The sequence below is a fragment of the Musca domestica genome, unplaced genomic scaffold (genome assembly GCF_030504385.1).
Source record: "Musca domestica strain aabys unplaced genomic scaffold, Musca_domestica.polishedcontigs.V.1.1 9, whole genome shotgun sequence".
Taxonomy (NCBI): Eukaryota; Metazoa; Arthropoda; class Insecta; order Diptera; family Muscidae; genus Musca; species Musca domestica.
This window is the reverse complement of record NW_026712435.1, coordinates 22053358-22076460: the sequence shown is the minus strand read 5'-3', so window position 1 is coordinate 22076460 and position 23103 is coordinate 22053358. Positions and strand designations below refer to the sequence as shown.

At 39.6% G+C, this 23103-nt stretch overlaps 2 protein-coding genes across 12 annotated transcripts in view; one reads left to right on the top strand and one right to left on the bottom strand.

Annotated features, from left to right (window-relative positions):
• The window catches only part of LOC101889956 (uncharacterized), a 414061-nt gene that overhangs the window by 328458 nt on the left and 62500 nt on the right, over positions 1–23103 (bottom strand). The gene's annotated exons all lie outside the window — the stretch shown is intronic.
• On the top strand, positions 1489–11454 carry LOC131806910 (uncharacterized). 2 transcript variants are annotated; one of them, XM_059131796.1, is made up of 2 exons: positions 1489–1794; positions 7447–11454. In XM_059131796.1, the coding sequence occupies exon 2, from the start codon at positions 7538–7540 to the stop codon at positions 9230–9232; it is 1695 nt and encodes a 564-aa protein (XP_058987779.1). In that variant the 5' UTR covers positions 1489–1794; positions 7447–7537; the 3' UTR covers positions 9233–11454. The 2 variants fall into 2 exon arrangements, with proteins under 2 accessions (XP_058987779.1, XP_058987778.1); XM_059131795.1 differs by having other exon boundaries at positions 1489–4661.

The window sequence follows — 23103 nt, the reverse complement described above, 5'->3', positions numbered from 1 at the left end:
AATTCAAGCGTGATAGTGTAATTTTTTTATATTTGGCTGGAAAACCACAAGTGGCTATCGTTGGAGCAATCCAGCATTTAAATGTGAATAAATCTTTTGTGTCTCGTACCATCGCTCGTTACCGTGATACTGGTAGCATAGCCCGACGCCAAGGAAGTGGGCGGAAGAAAACAGTAATATCAGCAGAAATGGTTCGAAAAGTAAACACACGACTTTTCCGATGAGAAAACATTCGCTGTCCAGCAGTTTGTAAACAGACAAAATGATCGTGTTTACTTGCCAAAAAGGTCAGCTGAAAATGTGTAGCTTCGGTTGGCCACCAGAACTCAAGCGGCGGCCATGGTGATGGTGTGGGCCGCCATAACAGCAGCAGAATAAATGCCGAATATTATCGTGAAAATATTCTGGAAGGTGTATTTAAGCATTGGGCACGCAAACATTTTGGCCGCAGATCTTCGACATTCCAAGAGGACTCAGCACCATCGCACTCAGCACGCGCCACAATGAGGTTCCTCGCTTCATTTCCAGCGCACAATGGCAACCAAAATCTCTGGATACCAATCCGTTGGCCTTTTGTGTCTGGAGTATTTTGGAAAGCAAAGTTGGCACTAAAAAATACCAAAGTGTCGATCAGCTCAAGCAAGCGCTTCAGAATTGGCCGAGAATGGGCCAAAATACCGCAGAGCAACATTCGGGCAGCGTGTGACGGTTTCATTGGCCAAAGGCCAAAATTCGTGCCGAAGGCCAAAATTCGTGGCAAAGGTGACTAATTCGAACAAATTTAAACTTTTTCAAAGATTTGATACTATTTTCGACATTTTTTGATTTCATTCAATACAGTTAAAAAATGTAAAAATTAGGGAGTTTGACATTGTTGCAGTTTTTTATCTCACCCTGTAGTATAGTATTTTATCTTATATTATAGATTCCGTATTTTGAACGAAACCTCTCATGTTATTAAGTTATTTTACCCTGTCGTGCTCCAAATATAAAAAAGTGTCTCTCCCTGAAAAGTCTCTATAGTTTGTAAAAGCTGGGCAGTGGCAAAGATAATGTTCCAAAGTTTCATCTTCTTCACGCCGCATGCCTAAGTCTTTTCGTTTCAGGTTCACTTGATGATATTAAGACATTTGCTCTGGCCTCATTTGGACCCTCATAGGATTTTTCTATTTTTTCATATGTTCTCGTTGTGGGGGCATTTTTCGCCGAATGTAAACGTTTATTTGTTACAGGTTGCTCTACTGAATATCCATAGTGAAGTATCATATAGTCGGCCGACCCTACTTTCGATCTCTGATTACAGCTTTCTTCGTGTATTTAAGATTCGTGCGTATTGCTATTTTGTTGGGCTGATAGAAACGGTAAAAAACATCATGCATTTGATTTATCAACACATGAGCGTATTTGTTTGATATCTTGATTTTAAATAAGATGATGATTTAAATAAGATGATTTTAAAAAGATATGATGAAACAAGTGTAACGCCCAAAAGTCATGCTTTCGTTTTTGGGGTACATTATTATTTTAAATACCATTTTTACTTACGTCCCCTAGTAGAAAGAAGTATACTTAAAATACAACATTGGAACCCCTGGTGGCAAATGGCGGAACTACGCAAAACTGTCAGATTGGGATCAGCTGCTGTCATGAGAAAACAACAATCGTTGTCCAGCCAAAAAGGTATAAAAGGAGACGCATTTCACACAATCGAGATCAGTCTTCTGTTGATGGCTGGTAAGTCAAGTGTGATTGGGAGGAAGAAAAGGCGCGCAACCTCGGTTGAATTGAGTCTTAGTAAGCCAAACAATAAGCCTTGACTATTTGTGGAGACTGGACTGGACAGAACGCAGGGTCAAGTGAGGGTTGTAGCAATACTCCCTATTCTTCGGGCTGCGTTGACGGCGACTGAACGCAGGGTCAAGTGAGGGTTGTAGCAATACTCCCTATTCTTCGGGCTGCGTTGACGGCGACTGAACGCAGGGTCAAGTGAGGGTTGTAGCAATACTCCCTATTCTTCGGGCTGCGTTGACGGCGACTGAACGCAGGGTCAAGTGAGGGTTGTAGCAATACTCCCTATTCTTCGGGCTGCGTTGACGGCGACTGAACGCAGGGTCAAGTGAGGGTTGTAGCAATACTCCCTATTCTTCGGGCTGCGTTGACGGCGACTGAACGCAGGGTCAAGTGAGGGTTGTAGCAATACTCCCTATTCTTCGGGCTGCGTTGACGGCAACTGAACGCAGGGTCAAGTGAGGGTTGTAGCAATACTCCCTATTCTTCGGGCTGCGTTGACGGCGACTGAACGCAGGGTCAAGTGAGGGTTGTAGCAATACTCCCTATTCTTCGGGCTGCGTTGACGGCGACTGAACGCAGGGTCGAGTGAGGGCTGTAGCAATACTCCCTATTCTTCGGGCTGCGTTGACGGCGACTGACGTACTCATCGGGCTGCTGCTGTGCCAAAGCTGCCGCCACCCGATTCGTCGTGCGCGTATTCATCAGGCCGCCGCTGTGCCAAGCTGCCGCCACTACTACTCGTCGCTCGCCTATTCATCGGGCCGCCGCTGTGCCAAAGCCGCCGCCACCCTATTCGTCGCTCGCCTATTCATCGGGCCGCCGCTGTGCCAAGCTGCCGCCACTCTCTATTCGTCGCTCGCCTATTCATCGGGCCGCCGCTGTGCCAAGCTGCCACCACTGCTACCCGTTTATTAACATTTCGACTGAACTTTGTGATTTAGTGTTCTTCGTAAAAAGTTCTGAACGTGATTTTATTGTGTTTAGTGTAGTGTTTAGTGTTATTTAAGGAAATAAATTTATAACGTTTTAAGAAAATATTTTTGCTTCGCTCTCTCTCTCTCTTTATGTCCTAACAAATAAATTTTTGTGACGACTCTGGCCCCCGCTGAACCTACCCCAGCTTCAAAGTGAAAACACGTCGTCACAATGGCGCCCGAGCAGGGACTATAAAAGAGAGAAAGAATAAATAAATGAGTGAACAATAATTAGACAAATACAGATGAAAACCCAGTGAAAAAAAAAAACAGTTTAAAAAAAAAAAAAAAAAAAAAAAAAAAAAAGAAAAAAAAAAAAAAAAAAAAAAAAAAAAAAAAAAAAAAAAAAAAAAAAAAATGTCAAACGAAAAGACAATGTTGAAGGTCTCCTGGGCCTATATGCTAAAGCAAGAAGACTTGGTAACATATCTTACTGAATTCAATCTTGATCCAGTTGGAAAAGTGGACGATCTCCGAAAAAGATGGGCTAAATTTCTCCACAACGACCATGAAGCCGATGTATACAGACGGCTTATAGAGTTGCAGAACAAACATGAAAGTACCAGTCCGACCAAATCGCCGACATTGCGAGCCGTCACAAAACAACCCCTTATAACCGTAACACCGTGTGGAGCAGAAGCAATAGTATTATCCCCAATAAAAACAGAGTACGCCCTTCCCCACATTTCCGCGGAAAGGTCACATGGAGAGTCAAGCACAGGGGTAACAAACGATCAAAAAGTACAGAAGATGTCGCCAACAAACCCCGAATATGGATTTCAAAAAGATTCTCCGCCCAAGCCATCCAATAATTCGTCGTTACTCGTAATTCTCGACCAAATCCGAAAATGGAATATTACTTTTGAAAATGGAATGGACCCTATTGGATTCGTAGAACGTGTAGAAGAAATGGCTGAAATGTACATCGTGGAATTGAATCAAATAATTAAAGTAATGCCAGAGTTGTTACGAGGTAAAGCTTTAATCTGGCTAAGGAACAACAACCGACACTGGACTACCTGGAACGAATTTAAGAGTGATTTTCTGAAATTCTTTTTGCCACCGAGATACTTTGAGAAATTGGAGGATGAAATTAGGAGAAGGATACAGCGTAATAAGGAGCCGTTTAAGGAATATGTACTCTCTATACAGCATCTTATGCAGCACACCAATATGACCGAAGAACAAAAATTGGAACGAATTTTTAGAAACGCGCATTCGGATTATCAATGGTACATTCGCCGTAAAGACTTTACAACACTTTCGGAATTGATCTCCTTGGCAGACGAACTCGAAAGCATACCAAATAATTCTCGGTCAGAACAGCCTCGAAATCAACAAAACTATAATCGACGTGCGGACAACTCTAGAAATAACCTGTATTGCACCAATCAAGGTGACCAAGTGCTAGACGAAAGCTCATCCAATCCAGAAACGCAGCAGGATGAACCCCCGGCAAAGAAGAGTAACCAGAATATTACATCATTGCAATGTGAAGAATATCGCCTTACTGCAACTGTCTTAATAGAGGGGAAAGCTATTAAAGCAACTGTCGACACTGGTGCCACTAGCTGTTTTATAAAAAGAGAATTTGCGGAAAAAATCAAGAAAAGGTTTACTTATTCACGGCATGAGGCAAATGTTATCCTCGCAGACGGCACCACGGTGAACATCACAAGATCAACAGTGTTACCTGTTACATTTGGAAACCAAAGCTCAGATGTTACATTTCTCATCATGCCGCAATTCAAGGAAAACATCATATTGGGATTGGAATTTCTAAAACAGTTCCACACGACCATTCACTGCGCCGGTATAAGTGTCAAATTAAGTAAGCCAACCACATCAACGGAGCATTGTACCGTGGCTATAGGAGAGGAAACCCCATCAAAAGAGGTAATAGATACAATGACAGCTACGAATAATGTATCCCCCAGACCTAAATTCTTAAACGATGAATTGAGTAAAACGCAATGTGAGATCGTTGAAAATTTTCTGGCACAGGAACTCCCTAAGTTCCAACAATTAAATGGCCTATCGTCAATAGCTGAACATAAGATTGTAATGACCGACGATCGACCCATTAAATTAAGATATGCTCCGCGAAATCCTGCAATGCAAGCCGTGATTAATGCCGAAGTGAGAAAGCTCGAAGAACGAGGATGTATAGAGCCGTCTACAAGCCCATACTGTTTCCCCATCACATTAGTCAGAAAGAAAAATGGGAATTGGAGAACTTGTATGGATTTTCGCCAATTGAATAAACGTTCTGTTCCAGATGCCTACCCTTTACCCCGCATCGACACAATAATGAATCGACTACGGGATGCCAAATACGTGAGTAGCCTGGACCTTAAAGACGGATATTGGCAAATACCTATGGCGAAGGAGAGCAGAAAATACACGGCCTTTGCGGTAGCTGGTAAAGGTCTATATCAGTGGAAAGTGATGCCTTTCGGTTTGCATTCAGCACCGGCAACCTTCCAACGGGCATTAGATAGTGTGATTGGGCCTGAAATGGACCCCCACGCTTTTGCATACCTTGACGATATCATCGTCATTGGAAAAACGTTTGAGGAACACTTGCGGAACTTGAGAGAAGTGTTCAGAAGATTGCGATCAGCTAACCTGAGAATAAACATTGAGAAATGCGAATTTTTCAGAAAAGAAACGAAGTATTTAGGCCATGTTGTGAGTAGCGAGGGAATAAAGACGGATCCAGATAAAGTTGCCGCAATAGTGGAAATGAAACCTCCAACATCGGTAAAGGAGGTACGAAGATTTCTTGGAGTAGCATCTTGGTACCGAAGATTTGTCCCACAGTTTGCAACAATTTCACAACCATTGACTAGTCTTCTTAAAAAGGGAAAACATTGGAAATGGGGTCCCGAACAACAAGAAGCATTCTCAGACCTAAAAGCAAAGTTAACTGAAGCCCCCGTTCTGGCTTGTCCGGATTTCACAAAGACGTTCATATTGCAAACTGATGCCAGCAACTATGGCCTTGGAGCAGTTCTAACACAGGAGTTAGATAACGTGGAACGTGTCATAGCCTACGCCAGCAGACATTTAAAACAGGCTGAAAAGAACTACTCAGCGACTGAAAAGGAATGTCTAGCCATACTGTGGGGCATCAGACACATGAGACCCTATTTAGAGGGTTACCAGTTTATAGTTATTACCGATCATTTGGCCCTAAAATGGTTAAATTCTATTGAAAGCCCTACAGGTCGACTCGCACGTTGGGCTCTCGAGCTACAGCAATATAATTTTTTGATCAGATACCGTAGAGGAAAACAGAACGTTGTGGCGGATGCGCTTTCGAGAACACCTTTGGAAACGTTAGACCTAGCCACAGTAAAATATGACACCAGTCCGTGCCCATGGCTAGAAAAGTTGAAGGAAACCATAACCAAGAATCCGAAGAAGTATCCAGACTATACAATCATTGAGGGAAATGTTTATCGACATTTTCCCAAGCAAATAAACGATGAAGATTGCACACCATGGAAGCTGTGTGTGCCCACCGGATCAAGGATTCAGGTCCTTAGAGAAAATCATGACAGTGTCACCGGAGGTCATTTGGGAGTGCGAAAGACTAGCAACAAGGTGGCGAACCGATATTTTTGGCCTGGTATGTTCCAGGACATCAAACGTTATGTCCAGCAGTACGAATGTTGCCAAAAATATAAAGTCAGCCAACAGAAACCAGCAGGGGAAATGTTGATAAGAATCCCGGAGGAACCATGGGCCACTATTTGTGCGGACTTCGTAGGACCCCTACCGCGATCTAAGCACGGTAACTCAATGCTACTCGTTATTATGGATAGATTCTCAAAATGGACGGAGTTGGTTCCATTGCGGAAGGCCACGACAGAGGGATTAATAAAGGCATGCAGAGAAAGAATTATTTCTAGATATGGGGTTCCAAAAATATTGATAACCGATAACGGAACCCAATTCACTAGCAACCAATTCGAAAAATTCCTAGCAGAAATGGGTATAAAGCATCAACTTACGGCTCCTTACACCCCGCAAGAGAACCCTACTGAAAGGACAAATCGGACAGTGAAAACAATGATAGCACAAGTTTCGAAACAACATAATACATGGGACGATATGCTGCCCGAAATAATGTTAGCCATAAACACTAGTGCATCAGAATCCACTGGATATTCGCCGGCATACCTGACACAAGGAAGAGAACCGCGACTGCCCCAGGCATTATATGATCAGCTCACAACAGGAACTGGTGCTAGAATAGTCTTACCAGAAGACCGTGCCAAGGAGTTGAAAGAAATATTTAAGATAGTACGTCGAAACTTGGCAAAAGCATCTCAAAACCAGCGGAGACAGTACAACCTTAGACGACGAGTTTGGAAACCAAAGATTGGGGAGCAAGTTCTAGTTCGTCTACATCCTCAGTCGAAGGCCGTCGAAAATTTCGCCGCCAAACTAGCGCCCAAATACGGAGGGCCGTTTGTCGTACAAAAATTCCAATCTCCAGTAATCGTTGTAGTCCGAGGAAAAGACAACATCACCCGCATCGCGCACTTAAGTGAAATTAAGCCTTTTTATGACGAACAAAATTAAATTGTAGACATAGAAGTAGAATGTTGATTGTAGTTCCACTTACGTTTATGTGATGCCATTTCATTATAATTTCTTATTTTATTTTTAGACATTAAATTGACAATACCCAAACTAATCAGTGTCCTAATATAAGCCCATACTTCAAAGACCATCGCAATTCTCAAAATTTCAACATCACGATGGAGCAAGATAGCCCCAACACGAAAAAATTCAAACGGGCGAAGGAGAAATTTCGAGCTCATCTGGAACAAGTCGAGGCTCAAAGGCGAAGGACAATATTTTTAGACGAAGGTCCTAGTACCAGCCGAAAGAGGAGAACAAATCAATACCGTAAGCCCAATCCAAGAAAGGGTAGCAGTCAATCCTCATCGCCCCAGCACCAAATATTCTACCGAATGTGCAGCACAACCCCGAATGACGTTCCACAGCAAAAGTGTAACACGACCGAAAACAACAGCGACGATATCGATGAAACTGACTCTTTGAACGAGGAAACCCAGCCTAGTAGTGACGTCCCGCGTACACCAACCTACGCCCCGTGTTTTGGTTCGCCAAATAGCTTTAAGCCGGCTTCCGATGTGCTCTCAACACCCACTTCAAGGTGCTCAGAAATGCCTGCTACACCGGGTAAAGAATGGTGTCGTGACTCAGATGACGCATCAACTCTTCCTCGGCCCACTATGGAGGAGTCGGATGAATCTCAATCAAATTTCGAAATGGATGAAGAATGTCGGCGTATGTTTTACGGTTACTTAGAAACCTCAGTGACTCGGCGAGCACAGTCACCCTTATCCTCGAATAATTCCTCGCTGGATGAGTCGGATAACGAAGATCAACGTTCCTCGTCTCCGCCAAAAAGGTATGGTCTGGGATTTGTCCGTCAGAAAGATAGCCAATACAAATATCTCGGATTTCGCTGTTATGAGAGAACAGTTACTGTGCAGCTTTTGGTCCCCGACTCCGGGGAAAATCCAATATATGAAATAACCAACCCACCGCCGGATAATCATCGTACGCCCTCACCCACACCCGCGATAGGGGAAGAGATCAACACCGAAGATATCCATTCAATATCCAACACCTCACACAAACATGAGGAGGTTCCTACTTCATCCTCACATGCTTTCGCACATTTAGAAGAAGACTCCAGATCGACCGCAAGTAGTTTTGTGACAGTTTCCGAAGATCCTAGTCTTGAGTGGTGGACCCAATGGCAGACGCTGGTTGGTGTTCCTCCATCATCACCGCTATATAACATAACCGAACAAGCAAATCTGTTGCATAGTGATGACGTACAAATTCCATCGCAATCCAATGCTGCCGTCATATCGGACGATCACAGGTCCCCCAACGTGAAGGAAGATAAATCATTACCAGGAACGCCGGGACACGTTGTCGAACTGTCATCACCATCGATATCTTCCCGATCGTCATCCTCATCCTCATCAGCCTCGTCGTCTTTATCGTCATCCTCATCCTCATCAGCCTCGTCGTCTTCATCATCATCCACAAGCCAAACGATGACACCTCATCAGCCAACATTGTGTAGCAGTCAACCTTCCATCGATGAAGTGTTTATACCCAGTAAGGAGAATAATAGCACACCAAGTACAATCAAATTGCCAGTCACGGAAATCCCAACTGAGTCAACGCCATCGTCCTCGACAGACAATCCCGTGAACGATAACACATTTCTCGAACTGCCAAATTATCCCGAAAACCTACAAATCCGTATCGAGAAGTTTAAAAACAATTGGAAAAAGGGACACAAACTGAAGCGAATTGTTAAACAAGATGGCAAGCAGTACCGCATAATAATATCAGCAGACGGGGTAGTGAAGGTATCTCTCCGAACTTCTGCAATTGGTCTCTAACATACCTTCCTATTCGACCGAGATATAGTCGAACCAAAGTGCCCATGTCGGAGAAATAAAAGGTTACATAACACCCTAGGGCTTCCTGGCTATTGAAACCCAATAGCAATAGAGAAAGCAAATCAAGGAATCAAAAATCAGAGGGAGGAAGAGATGCCATGTAACGCCCAAAAGTCATGCTTTCGTTTTTGGGGTACATTATTATTTTAAATACCATTTTTACTTACGTCCCCTAGTAGAAAGAAGTATACTTAAAATACAACATTGGAACCCCTGGTGGCAAATGGCGGAACTACGCAAAACTGTCAGATTGGGATCAGCTGCTGTCATGAGAAAACAACAATCGTTGTCCAGCCAAAAAGGTATAAAAGGAGACGCATTTCACACAATCGAGATCAGTCTTCTGTTGATGGCTGGTAAGTCAAGTGTGATTGGGAGGAAGAAAAGGCGCGCAACCTCGGTTGAATTGAGTCTTAGTAAGCCAAACAATAAGCCTTGACTATTTGTGGAGACTGGACTGGACAGAACGCAGGGTCAAGTGAGGGTTGTAGCAATACTCCCTATTCTTCGGGCTGCGTTGACGGCGACTGAACGCAGGGTCAAGTGAGGGTTGTAGCAATACTCCCTATTCTTCGGGCTGCGTTGACGGCGACTGAACGCAGGGTCAAGTGAGGGTTGTAGCAATACTCCCTATTCTTCGGGCTGCGTTGACGGCGACTGAACGCAGGGTCAAGTGAGGGTTGTAGCAATACTCCCTATTCTTCGGGCTGCGTTGACGGCGACTGAACGCAGGGTCAAGTGAGGGTTGTAGCAATACTCCCTATTCTTCGGGCTGCGTTGACGGCGACTGAACGCAGGGTCAAGTGAGGGTTGTAGCAATACTCCCTATTCTTCGGGCTGCGTTGACGGCAACTGAACGCAGGGTCAAGTGAGGGTTGTAGCAATACTCCCTATTCTTCGGGCTGCGTTGACGGCGACTGAACGCAGGGTCAAGTGAGGGTTGTAGCAATACTCCCTATTCTTCGGGCTGCGTTGACGGCGACTGAACGCAGGGTCGAGTGAGGGCTGTAGCAATACTCCCTATTCTTCGGGCTGCGTTGACGGCGACTGACGTACTCATCGGGCTGCTGCTGTGCCAAAGCTGCCGCCACCCGATTCGTCGTGCGCGTATTCATCAGGCCGCCGCTGTGCCAAGCTGCCGCCACTACTACTCGCCGCTGACGTATTCATCGGGCCGCCGCTGTGCCAAAGCCGCCGCCACCCTATTCGCCGCTCGCCTAGTCATCGGGCCGCCGCTGTGCCAAAGCCGCCGCCACCCTATTCGTCGCTCGCCTATTCATCGGGCCGCCGCTGTGCCAAGCTGCCGCCACCCGATTCGTCGTGCGCGTATTCATCAGGCCGCCGCTGTGCCAAGCTGCCGCCACTACTACTCGCCGCTGACGTATTCATCGGGCCGCCGCTGTGCCAAAGCCGCCGCCACCCTATTCGCCGCTCGCCTATTCATCGGGCCGCCGCTGTGCCAAAGCCGCCGCCACCCTATTCGTCGCTCGCCTATTCATCGGGCCGCCGCTGTGCCAAGCTGCCGCCACCCTATTCGCCGCTCGCCTAGTCATCGGGCCGCCGCTGTGCCAAAGCCGCCGCCACCCTATTCGTCGCTCGCCTATTCATCGGGCCGCCGCTGTGCCAAGCTGCCGCCACCCGATTCGTCGTGCGCGTATTCATCAGGCCGCCGCTGTGCCAAGCTGCCGCCACTACTACTCGCCGCTGACGTATTCATCGGGCCGCCGCTGTGCCAAAGCCGCCGCCACCCTATTCGCCGCTCGCCTATTCATCGGGCCGCCGCTGTGCCAAAGCCGCCGCCACCCTATTCGTCGCTCGCCTATTCATCGGGCCGCCGCTGTGCCAAGCTGCCGCCACTACTAGTCGTCGCTCGCCTATTCATCGGGCCGCCGCTGTGCCAAAGCCGCCGCCACCCTATTCGTCGCTCGCCTATTCATCGGGCCGCCGCTGTGCCAAGCTGCCGCCACTCTCTATTCGTCGCTCGCCTATTCATCGGGCCGCCGCTGTGCCAAGCTGCCACCACTGCTACCCGTTTATTAACATTTCGACTGAACTTTGTGATTTAGTGTTCTTCGTAAAAAGTTCTGAACGTGATTTTATTGTGTTTAGTGTAGTGTTTAGTGTTATTTAAGGAAATAAATTTATAACGTTTTAAGAAAATATTTTTGCTTCGCTCTCTCTCTCTCTTTATGTCCTAACAAATAAATTTTTGTGACGACTCTGGCCCCCGCTGAACCTACCCCAGCTTCAAAGTGAAAACACGTCGTCACACAAGTAAAAAAACATTAAGTTCGGCCGGGCCAAACTTTTAATACCCTCCACTTTAGGGTAAAAGAAACATTAGAAGAAATGTGGCAAAAACCATTAAAATGCCGAATATCGGGAGGTACCGTTATATGGGGGCTACACCAAAACGTGGACCTATAATTACAACGTTTCGCCACACGAACTAGGACCCATTATGACCCACAAATACCAATTTTCAGACAAATCCGTGAAAAAATGTGGCAAAAATCATCAAAATACCGAATATCGGGAGGTATCGTTATATGGGGGCTATATCAAATCATGGACCCATGCATGCAATGTTTCGCCACCGAAGCTGGAACCCATTATGACCAACAAATACCAATTTTCAGACAAATCCGTGAAAAAATGTGGCAAAAATCATCAAATTACCGAATATCGGGAGGTACCTTTATATGGGGGCTATACCACAACGTGGACCTATACATGCAATGTTTTGCCACACGCTCAGGGACCCGTTATGACCTACATATACCAATTTTCAGACAAATCCGTGAAAAAAATGTGGCATAAATCATCAAAATACCGAACTATACCAGAACGTTGACCGATATATCTCATTTTCAATACCAACCATCCTAGACACAATACCAATTGCTCTGCTAAATTTTGGCGCTCTACGTCAAATAATGTGGGCTGTATCGTGATTTCAACAGACAGACAGACAGACAGACAGACAGACCGACATCGTTAAATCGACTTAGAATTTTATGCCGATTATGAATATATATGCTTTATGGGGTCTAAGACGAATATTTAAGGATGCTACAAACGGAATGACAAAGTTAATATACCCTCCTTTCCAAGGTGGAGGGTATAAAAATCGTACAAGCCACACTACAGCCAATTCAACTTGAAAAGAAGGCCTTTTTGAGGAAATATGCTGAAATTCTCCAAAATCGATTGAAAACTGAAACTGAGCCTATTTTTCAAAAAAAAAAAAAAAAAAAAAAATAAAATAAAATAAATAAATAAATAAATAAATAAATAAAATGAAGGAAATTTCTTTTACTCGGATTATATATGCTACAATACCATGAAAAATGGCAATGAGTAAAGATGTCTAACAGCTTGAGTTACTTTAATTTGTATCTATGTAAATGCATATTTTACACAATTATGTTAAGAACAAACATAATTAAAATAATAATAATATAATGTCAATTGTGTGGCGAATGCATTTATGTTTGTATGCATTTAATTATACCTGCAATTATTTGTTATATATAAGGTAATTAAATAATTTGTTGGCATTGTTTCAAAAAAAAAAGTAATACTCGACAGTCGTTTAGCTGGAAGCTACGCAGAACAATAGAATTACTGATCGCACATAATGGCCGTGTAATGACAAGAACAAAAACAATAACAACAATGAAAAACTGCTGGAACGACATTCGTCGGTCGAGCTTCATGTATTGTAAATATGTGTTGTATTGCGAAGATAAGACAAAAGAATAAAATGTCTACCAAAGACGTATCTTTAATTTGAGGAAAACAAGATTCAGTTGTATATGAGTACAGATTCGGGCAAAAGCATAATAAGTGTATGTTTAATAAATATTTTTGCTCCGTAACTCATTGAAGTAATCAGGCTTGACACCATAAAGAACATATATTCGCATTTAGCGTTATTCTGAGCTTTTGCCAAAAACGAAATTGATTGTTACGTTCAGGTAGGTAAAATATATCCCATTAGTTTGATCTGAAATACTGCCGAAGACACTAGGAACCTTAATCTGAGAATTTCCAAATTTATGGAAGAGGGCAAAAACGCCAGTACACGTTTCTTCTGTTTTCAGCTCTACTTTCATAATCTGCTAGATTTCCCGTAATTATTGAAAAAAATTTATCGCACAGTGAATTTATAGCTATCAAGTATCCGCTCTGTCTGACAATCAATGTTTTTTATATTATTCAATATTTTTTCTTTTTTCGGAAAGAATAATAGTAAATTGTTTACCTTTAACATAAAAAAGTCTTCAAAATCTTTTATTTTGAAGTTTACCGAGGAGGAAATTAGTAAAACAATTGCACAATGGACCCACGTCCAATTTTTCTGTCCAAAACTATTTCAACGTCTCCATATGTAAACCCCAGACACCGATAGAGATCCTAATATCAAATTTCACTTCTTTATCTTCACCCAATACAAAATTTAGTTATATTTAATAGGCATATCTAAAACAATCTCCATTTCTAATTAATGTTTTTTGAACAATCATAGAACACACTTGTAAAAACACATCCAGATCTCTATACCAGATACCAATAGAGACCTTAATATCAAATTTTAGGATTTCAGCTTTTTAATACCTTTTATTACCAACTTTAGTACCATTCAGTATAATTACAGTATGCATATCCAAAACCAGGCCCTTTTCTCAAACAGGAGCACCAACAGTGATATCCATTCAAATTTCAGGATTTTCTCTATTCCTTTATCTAATACCAAATTTAGTACTTTTCGAACAATTGTTGTACACATTTCCAAAAATACTCATATCTCAATCCCAGATACCACCAGAGACCTTAATAACAAATTTGAGTACTACAGCCCTTCACCTTCACCCAATTCAAAATTTAGTATTTTTCGTATAAATATAGGACGCATGTACAAACCAATAATACGTAATCTTACTATCAAATTGCAGAATTTCATCTCAATCCCTTCACCAAATACCAAATATAATACCATTTAGAACTTTTCGTACAATTATAGTACATATTTCTAATGTCAAATTTCAGAATAGAAGACCTTTGTTTACCGAATACTAAATTTTACCAAATATATTAAGTACTTTCCGTGCACTTTTAGAGGACACACAAAATGTCCCCTTTATCACAAACCTACCATCAACAGGGACCCCAATACAAAATTTCAAAATTCCGGCTTCCTCCTTTCACCCTAACATAAACTGTTCCAAATTTAGTACCACTTGGTACAATTCGATCACTTTGTACACATTTCCTAAGCCACCTTCATATATAAACAGTAAGGAAAAATCAAATGTCGGGTGGGCCGACTATATGATACCCTACACCACTATGCATATTTAGTAGAGCTCACGTAACAAAAGAATTTATTTCAAGAAGATCATACCACCTATCAACATTTGGCTTTAGATCAATTATAGTTTGCTATAGAGTGCAACTATAATCTTGGAGAAAGATTATATTAAGAAAATATATATCGGAGCCGAGTTGCAAAAAATGGAAATGTGCGTTCCGAAATTCACTCCATTTGGGCTGATATTAGCAATTATTTGCACAATAAACCTTAAATCGGATTAAGAATATATATATGAATATCGAAAGGTATTTCCGAGCTTTATAAGATATCAGGTACCAAATATAGTTGATGTTGAATGCATATAACGCTTGTGAGGACAAAACATATATGGGGGCTATAGCAATATCTGAACCGATTTACACCAAACTTGAAGTACTGGTTTATAGGATTAATTCAGTCGTAATTACCAAAATTCAGCCTATTTAGGCTGATAGTAGCCATTTGGTGCACGATAAACCTGATATATATGGGAGCTATATCATAATCTGAACCGATGTTGATAAAATTTGGCAGAGGTATTTTCGAGCAGTATCTGATATCCGGTACCAAATATCATATATCTGAACCGATTTTCTCCAAATTTGATATACTTGCTTCTAGACTGAATTCGGTCAGATGTACCAAAATTCAGGTCATTTGGACTTATATTAATTATTTGGTGCACAATTAACCCGAAATCGCTTTAAGATATATGTGAGCTATATCTAAATCTGATCAGATTATCATCAACAAATATTGTTTTGTAGAATTTCATCTCAATCGGATAATAAATGCTACCTTCATTTTGTTCACAATAATACATGGACGGACGGGCGGGTATACGTATTGACATGCATAAATCGACTCAGAAATGGATTCTATGGAGATCCTCAAAAAAGTAACTATGGGTCTATCTAGCTTCCTTCTCCAGGCATAATACCCTTAACCCTACGTTGTGTAGGGTATAAAAATTATTTTCGTACCTTGATTCTCATACTAAATGTTTTTTTTTTTTTGGCTCTATCTGTTTACTAATACTATATGGTACTATTATAGAAGTTTGGTACAGTTTTAGAACTTGATGTTAACTTAAAGTTAGGATTTCCAAAAACCTTTCGGTAAATCTGTTATGCACGTCATCAGTGACTCTCATACGAATTAACATTTGTTCAATACATAGAATTCAATTTTTTGTACCTTTTAGTACTTTTCGTATCCTTTCAGTACGAATTGCCAAAAATCTAGCCTGCTCACACGCCTAAGCACCAAGACTGTCCCTAGTGCAAAATTTCAAGGTTCTAGTTATAGCGGTTTCGTCTGGGCGTCGATTCTTTGTCAGTCATACGGTATCGTTAAATGGAGGCTAGGGAGCTAAACTACTTTTCCGTGAAATATTAGCAACCTACTACAGGGTTGCCCATATTCGACGGACCCATCTGGCAACGCCATAACTTCGCTTAATGACATACCGCGTTTGAAGCGTCAGTCCAAGCAGATTTTTACCATGAACCAATACACGCCACGCGAGCGCTCTGGAATAGTTAAAATTTACATTCAATAGAAGAAGTCAATTGTGAAAACTCAACGTGCTTTTAAAACATTAAAAAATTGAGAAGTGCGCCTTCTAAGAACACCATTAAGCGTTTATACGAAAAATTTTCGACTGGTAAGGCTCTTTTTAATCCGAAGAGGCCATATAAAAGTCGACCAAGGCGATCGGCCGAGAATATCGCTGCCGTACGAGCCAGTGTTGAGAGGTCCCCAAGAACATCCCGAAAACGCCGTTCTCAGCACTTGGGCATGGCTCGGTCTACTTTACAACGGATTATTCGCATTGATTTGCATTTGTTCCCGTACAAAATTCAATTGACGCAAAGAATGTTGCCCGCGGACAAGCCTCGTCTATTGGAATAGGTCATGGGTCCGTCGAATATGGGCAACCCTGTACGTATTGTTCGGAAGTAAACCTAATTTATGTGGACAGATGATCGGACATAGAGTTACTTACGGAATAATAACCCGAAATAAAATACTGTATAATCAAAAAAAAAAAAAAAAAAAAATCCTAACCGTTACCGTTATATTGGGGCCTATACGAACAAATAGACCTTTATATGAAATTTTTGTCATAGATCATTACGATATTCAAATGTAAAACTTGAACCAATTACGGTCGATACTGCCGATAAAAATCATCAAAATACCGAATATCCCCTTATATGGAGGCTATACGAAGACGTGGACCCTCATAGGCAATTTTCTGTCACAGTACCTATTCGGAACTTCTAATACGAAATTTTACTGAATTGATTGATATTGAATTTGGGGGTACAATTATATGAGGACTATACGAAGACCTGAATCTGAATAGGCAATTTTCTGTTACAGACGGTAGTAGCTATTAGAAACTTTAAATGCGAAATTTAAAACAATTTCGGTGTATAATGTCGCAAAAATCATAAAAATACTGAATATAGGGAGCTATCGTTATATGGGGTCTAAACCAAAACGTGGACCTATATTTTGTCAATACTAAAAGTCCTGCAAATCCAACACCCATCTGAGTAAAATTTGATCAAACTACTTATTTTGGTTGGGAATCTATAGTGATTTCCATTGATGGACAGACAACCCACTGCGTGTAGATTAGTAGGTAACTAAACATTGCCACAACACCAAAGTAATTTCTAGTTAAGCTCTCCACATCAAAAGTAAAAATCGCTCGAGATGAAATTATCACATTTTCCACAATCAAAGTTCCATATAATTTCTAAGCGAGTAACCTGTTTCTAGGATCTACAATATCGTATTAATAAACAACTTCATCTTGGCTATTATAATCCACCCCGAACTAAATCACATATGCAATGAGTCTTTTCAAAAAACAATTGAATTTGCCCTTGCCATTGTCTGTGACAAACATTTCTGGATATTGTCAACACAATTCCTGGAATAATAACCATTATAAAATTGTCAACATTATGGAATTGTAAAATTTAAGTAGCATTCTGTTGCTGGTAATAATGGCTATGTTCAGTTCAACTTTGCGGTTGGTTATCTAATGTGAAATGTTACAGGTGGCCAAACCTCGTACGGTCGTTAAAACATCCCAATTAAGTTGATTTTATGTTTCCGAACTCATGTCACTTGGCATTGTTGTTGTGAATAACATGTGTGGTTAATTAACGCATTGCAATTATACTCACCTCAGTGGTCGATAAGGGAATGAATGTGCCCATCATTCCAGTGGGACTTGTTGAAAGTCTTTGAAAATCAAATATTGAATTGAAAATTCCCTATTCGCCACTAATTGACATAATAAAGCTGCTAATAATAACCTAAGCCACATAGTGACCTTGGAAAATAAAACCACCGCATTCTGCATTTCAGTAATTTTTGAGTGATACATACCTGAAAGAGAGAGAGAGAAAAAAGACGAATTAGTGAAAAGTTGATGTGTGTAGTCATAATGGCGATAATAATGAAGATAATATTTAATAAATTTTTTGGATTATTTTGGTATGATTTTATATCGTCGTTGCAACCGACACCATGAAGACATATTTGATGCTTTTTTAATATACGCAACCAAATCTAGTAATTATTTATAACAAAACATACTTATGTATCCATTGCATTGAGATGGGAAATTCTGCTGGATATAGTACGATCTTATTATGTGCACGGTAATCGATGAATCTCTTGAGTAAACTTGTCTAAAATTTTGATTGATCTAAGATGCCAATTAGACTTTTTGGGTTTAAAACACGTAAACATAATTTTGCGAATGCTTTAAATTGCTGCACAATAATTCCGAATTCGATTTTTCTGGTCAAAAGCACATTTTTTCGTCATCAATGATATTTAGATTATTTGGGGGATTCGATAGTAAAAATATTAAAATAAAAAAAATTGACTATTATAAAGGTTTGAAAATAGACTGTGAAAATTTTTCAATACAATAAAAATTTTCAATGGCACTACACATTTATTGAAATAATGCTACTATGATAAATTAGAACAAGTAGAAACTGTTTAAGTTATTACAAATGCATAAATCTCAACAATAACTCTCTAAAAATTTCACGGATTTGATCCAAATTAGAGCATAGTAAAATTTAAAAAAATTGATTTTCAAATTCAGTTCGCATTCGAAAACCGCCAAAATATCATCCATTACATATCTCATATATAACTTCAAATCAAATCGCATTGTCGGTAGGAAATTTTACAATGTCGTCTCACTCCTTTCTTTTCTTAGGATCTAGCAGGAAATTAAAATTTTCAAAACAATGATTAATGAAGTAATTTTCCAGCGAACCAAACGTCGGACGTCCGACACATTTGCTCAACGTCTGAAGTTTTGTCCGACTCGTCCGACCGACGTAGGTCCGAGCTCTGAGCAATTTTTTTGTCTGAGGGATTTTTTCTTGCTGAAGAGTTTTTCTCTACTGCTTGTTGCATTTGTTGTGAACAATCAAAAAGAAAACAAGTTAAAAAGTATCAGTCTCAGCCAATAATCGAACGATTATTTAAATATATTTTGACTTCTCTTATGGTTATTCAAATGTTTGACCCTCTTTGGAGTGGGATCCCCAAGGAGTGGGCCAATATTGTCAATTTTGTATCGGACCTAAGTAAATATGATAAAAATATTGCGACGTGCCAGGTTTGGACTATATTGGTTACTTCCTTCATCATTAATCATTAATTACATATTCATATTAGGATTATTGTAGAGAGAAATATTTAGATATAACAAGTTGTAAAGAATCACTGAATTGTTTCGCAAGTTGAGACAGATACAAAAATATTGAAAATTGTGATCCTTTGAAGGGTTTCGCAGATATATGTAATCTTCACAACAGATCATGTGTTAGCAATATTATTAGTATGCGTGAAAATTAAAGAGAGTTGCAAGCTTATTTCGCTTTCTTTGAGCGTTTTGTTTTTTTTTTTTTTCAAAATCTTGAACCCTGTGTGGGGGAGGTACTAGAAGAAATGATCCGATCTCTATAATTTTTATAACAGATCTTGTGTACCAAGTCTGAATGGAATCGAATGTTAGTTTTCGCATTTTAAGAGCTTCATGTACATTCAAAATTTTGACCCTTTGTGGGGAAGGTACCAGAAGAAGTAAACCGATATACTCCATCTTCACACCAGCCCTTGGAATAATAAAAATATCGTGATGTGTATAATTTGAAGACAATCAGATCAGATCACATTTTATAAGAGTAAAAACTATTCAAAATTTTGACCCTTTGTGGGAGAGGTACTTGATGGAGTGGACTGATATTGTCTATTTTCGAACCTGATCTAGCACTGATGTAAATATTGAGATTTGCAAAGTTGGCGCAAAATGAAATTACCCATCAAATGATATATGACGTCTCTAGCCATATGTCTCTCTCTTCCTTTGTTTGAGATAATTGTTGTCGGACAGTGGGGGAAACAATGTGTTCGTCAATTATCGTTCAAAGATTGCTAAAAGTTGACGGCATAAATATTTGTTTTTCTTAGTAAACATTCGCTCGCTATATCTGCTTTCGTATAAACAGCCTTCGAGGCTTGGATTTTTTAAAGAATAATTTTTTAAGAGCCCTCAAGATGTAGATTTTTTGAGGAGCCTTCGGGATGTAGATTTATTGAATAATATTTTTTGAAGACCCTTCGAGCCGTGGATTTTTTTTTTTTTTTAAATATTGTTTGAGGAACCTTGGAGACGTGGATTCGTTAAATAATATTTTTTTAAACAGCCTTCGAGACGTGGATTTTTTAAAGAATAATTTTTAAAGGGCCTTCGAGACGTGGATTTTTTAAAGAATATTTTTTGAAGGACCTTCGAGACGTGGATTTTTGAAGAATATTTTTGAAGGGCTTCGAGACGCGGATCTTTTAAAGAATATTTTTGAAGGGTTTCGAGACGCGGATTTTTTAAAGAATATTTTTGAAGGGTTTCGAGACGCGGATTTTTTAAAGAATATTTTTTAAGGATTTCAAGACGTTGATTTTTTGAAGAATATTTTTTAAAGATTTCAAGACGTGGATTTTTTAAAGAATATTTTTTGAAGGGCCTTCGAGACGTGGATTTTTTAAAGAATATTTTTTAAGGATTTCAAGACGTGGATTTTTTAAAGAATATTTTTTGAAGGGCCTTCGGGACGTGGATTTTTTAAAGAATATTTTTTAAGGATTTCAAGACGTGGATTTTTTAAAGAATATTTTTTGAAGGGCCTTCGAGACGTGGATTTTTTAAAGAATATTTTTTGAAGGGCCTTCGAAACGTGGATTTTTTAAAGAATATTTTTTGAAGGGCCTTCGAGACGTGGATTTTTTAAAGAATATTTTTTGAAGGGCCTTCGAGACGTGGATTTTTTAAAGAATATTTTTTGAAGGGCCTTCGAGACGTGGATTTTTTAAAGAATATTTTTTGAAGGACCTTCGAGACGTGGATTTTTTAAAGAATATTTTTGAAGGGCCTTCGAGACGTGGATTTTTTAAAGAATATTTTTTGAAGGACCTTCGAGACGTGGATTTTTTAAAGAATATTTTTTGAAGGGCCTTCGAGACGTGGATTTTTTAAAGAATATTTTTTGAAGGACCTTCGAGACGTGGATTTTTTAAAGAATATTTTTTGAAGGGCCTTCGAGACGTGGATTTTTTAAAGAATATTTTTTGAAGGACCTTCGAGACGTGGATTTTTTAAAGAATATTTTTTGAAGGGCCTTCGAGACGTGGATTTTTTAAAGAATATTTTTTGAAGGACCTTCGAGACGTGGATTTTTTAAAGAATATTTTTTGAAGGGCCTTCGAGACGTGGATTTTTTAAAGAATATTTTTTGAAGGACCTTCGAGACGTGGATTTTTTAAAGAATATTTTCTACCAAAACCATTCAGACAGAAAATTCAAAACATATTACAATTGTGTTGGTGAACACACATGAACACACTTCACACTATTTGTTTGTTTTTTTTTTTTTGAAAATTGTTGGGCGCTCTCAAAAATCTGTAACAAAAGCTTTAATAATAAAATGTAAACAAATAACTTTACATATGACTCTAGCACAATGTGGAACCTGGCCTTTACTAACAGAAGTTTTTGTTGGAACCATCAAATATTATGTTTTCAGTATGGAATACTTTTATGTGGGTAATATCGAGTTCTATAATATTATTTTTAGTTTATTGTCTTTTATGTTTTAGTTTACAATATTCCTTTCTTTTTTTAAATCATAGTAAAACTATGTTTAATACCTTTTTTTATCAAAATAAACAAATAACTTGTTCCAAAATTCCGTTTCTGTCATTAACAAGTTTCAGAATTTTCTAGTTGCATAAAATATAACAGTATGGAAAAATAGTATAAAATCGATTCTCTTTTTTTATCAATCTAATACCAACATACTAACATATTTCCACATAAACGATATTCAATAACATTTTCGCAAATATATATCTCAATAATGAGGCATTCCAATCCATTACCTACTTATTTATGACCTTTTTTTGCCACAGATATTTCACATTTGGATTCAATAAAAATTAAAACGAAATCATTGTTGAATACGACATATAAATAATTCATAAAACAATGGCGGCGCCATATGCCATTAACCCAACGGAGCTACCATGGGGACCATTCAAAGATTTATTCTTAAACAAATAGCCAACGACTTGTTAGGGATAGTTGGTAGGGGCGAGAGGGGGAGGACAGCGGGTTTAAAGTAAAAGTTCTTTGGAGAGCAAAAAGTTTGTGGGTGTGTTTATTTAGTAAGAGCAAAAACCAACTTGCGAAGGACAAATATGTTTTCAATATCGCACACACATACATACATATATAGAACTGCACATATGTATTTGTATAAATTTCGAATGAGTTTTATGCTATTGACTCTCTTGACATATAGGGACCATAAAATTGTTCCCCGCCATTGTATATGAAATGCATAATTTACGATTGACAATCATTTGCACAATGCCGAAATGGCATTAATTTCATATTGGAGGACCCAAGCCGGATAGGATAGTGTGTTTATTTGTGGGAAAAGCGCTTGAAAATTATACAGGCATAAATTTGTCAAACATTGAATTATATACGTTGGAAATGTGTGGTAAACAGTGCGGCAGTGATTTATTTGAAAAAAAAAAAAAAATAAATAAATAATATTCCATTTTATAAACGAAAATGGTTTAAAACAATAAAAATTTTTATTATGAGACTGTTATCAGTTTTCAATGAAAAACACGTCCCAAAAAGCAATAAACCTTAAGTTTTGGGAGCAGACCCTCTTAATAGGAATTACATGCTAAAGGATATTTAGAGATTAAGGTCAAATGTGTCAAAAATTCAAGAGAGAGAGAGAGAGAGTTTATGGGATATAATGTGTCCTTGTCAAACAATGTTATTGCCGCATCGTGCTTAATGGCCACCAATGTTTCAGGTCCTAGTAGT

Coding starts and splice junctions, on each gene's coding strand:
- LOC131806910 (XM_059131796.1), top strand. CDS start 7,538: ATGGAGCAAGATAGCCCCAACACGAAAAAATTCAAACGGGCGAAGGAG.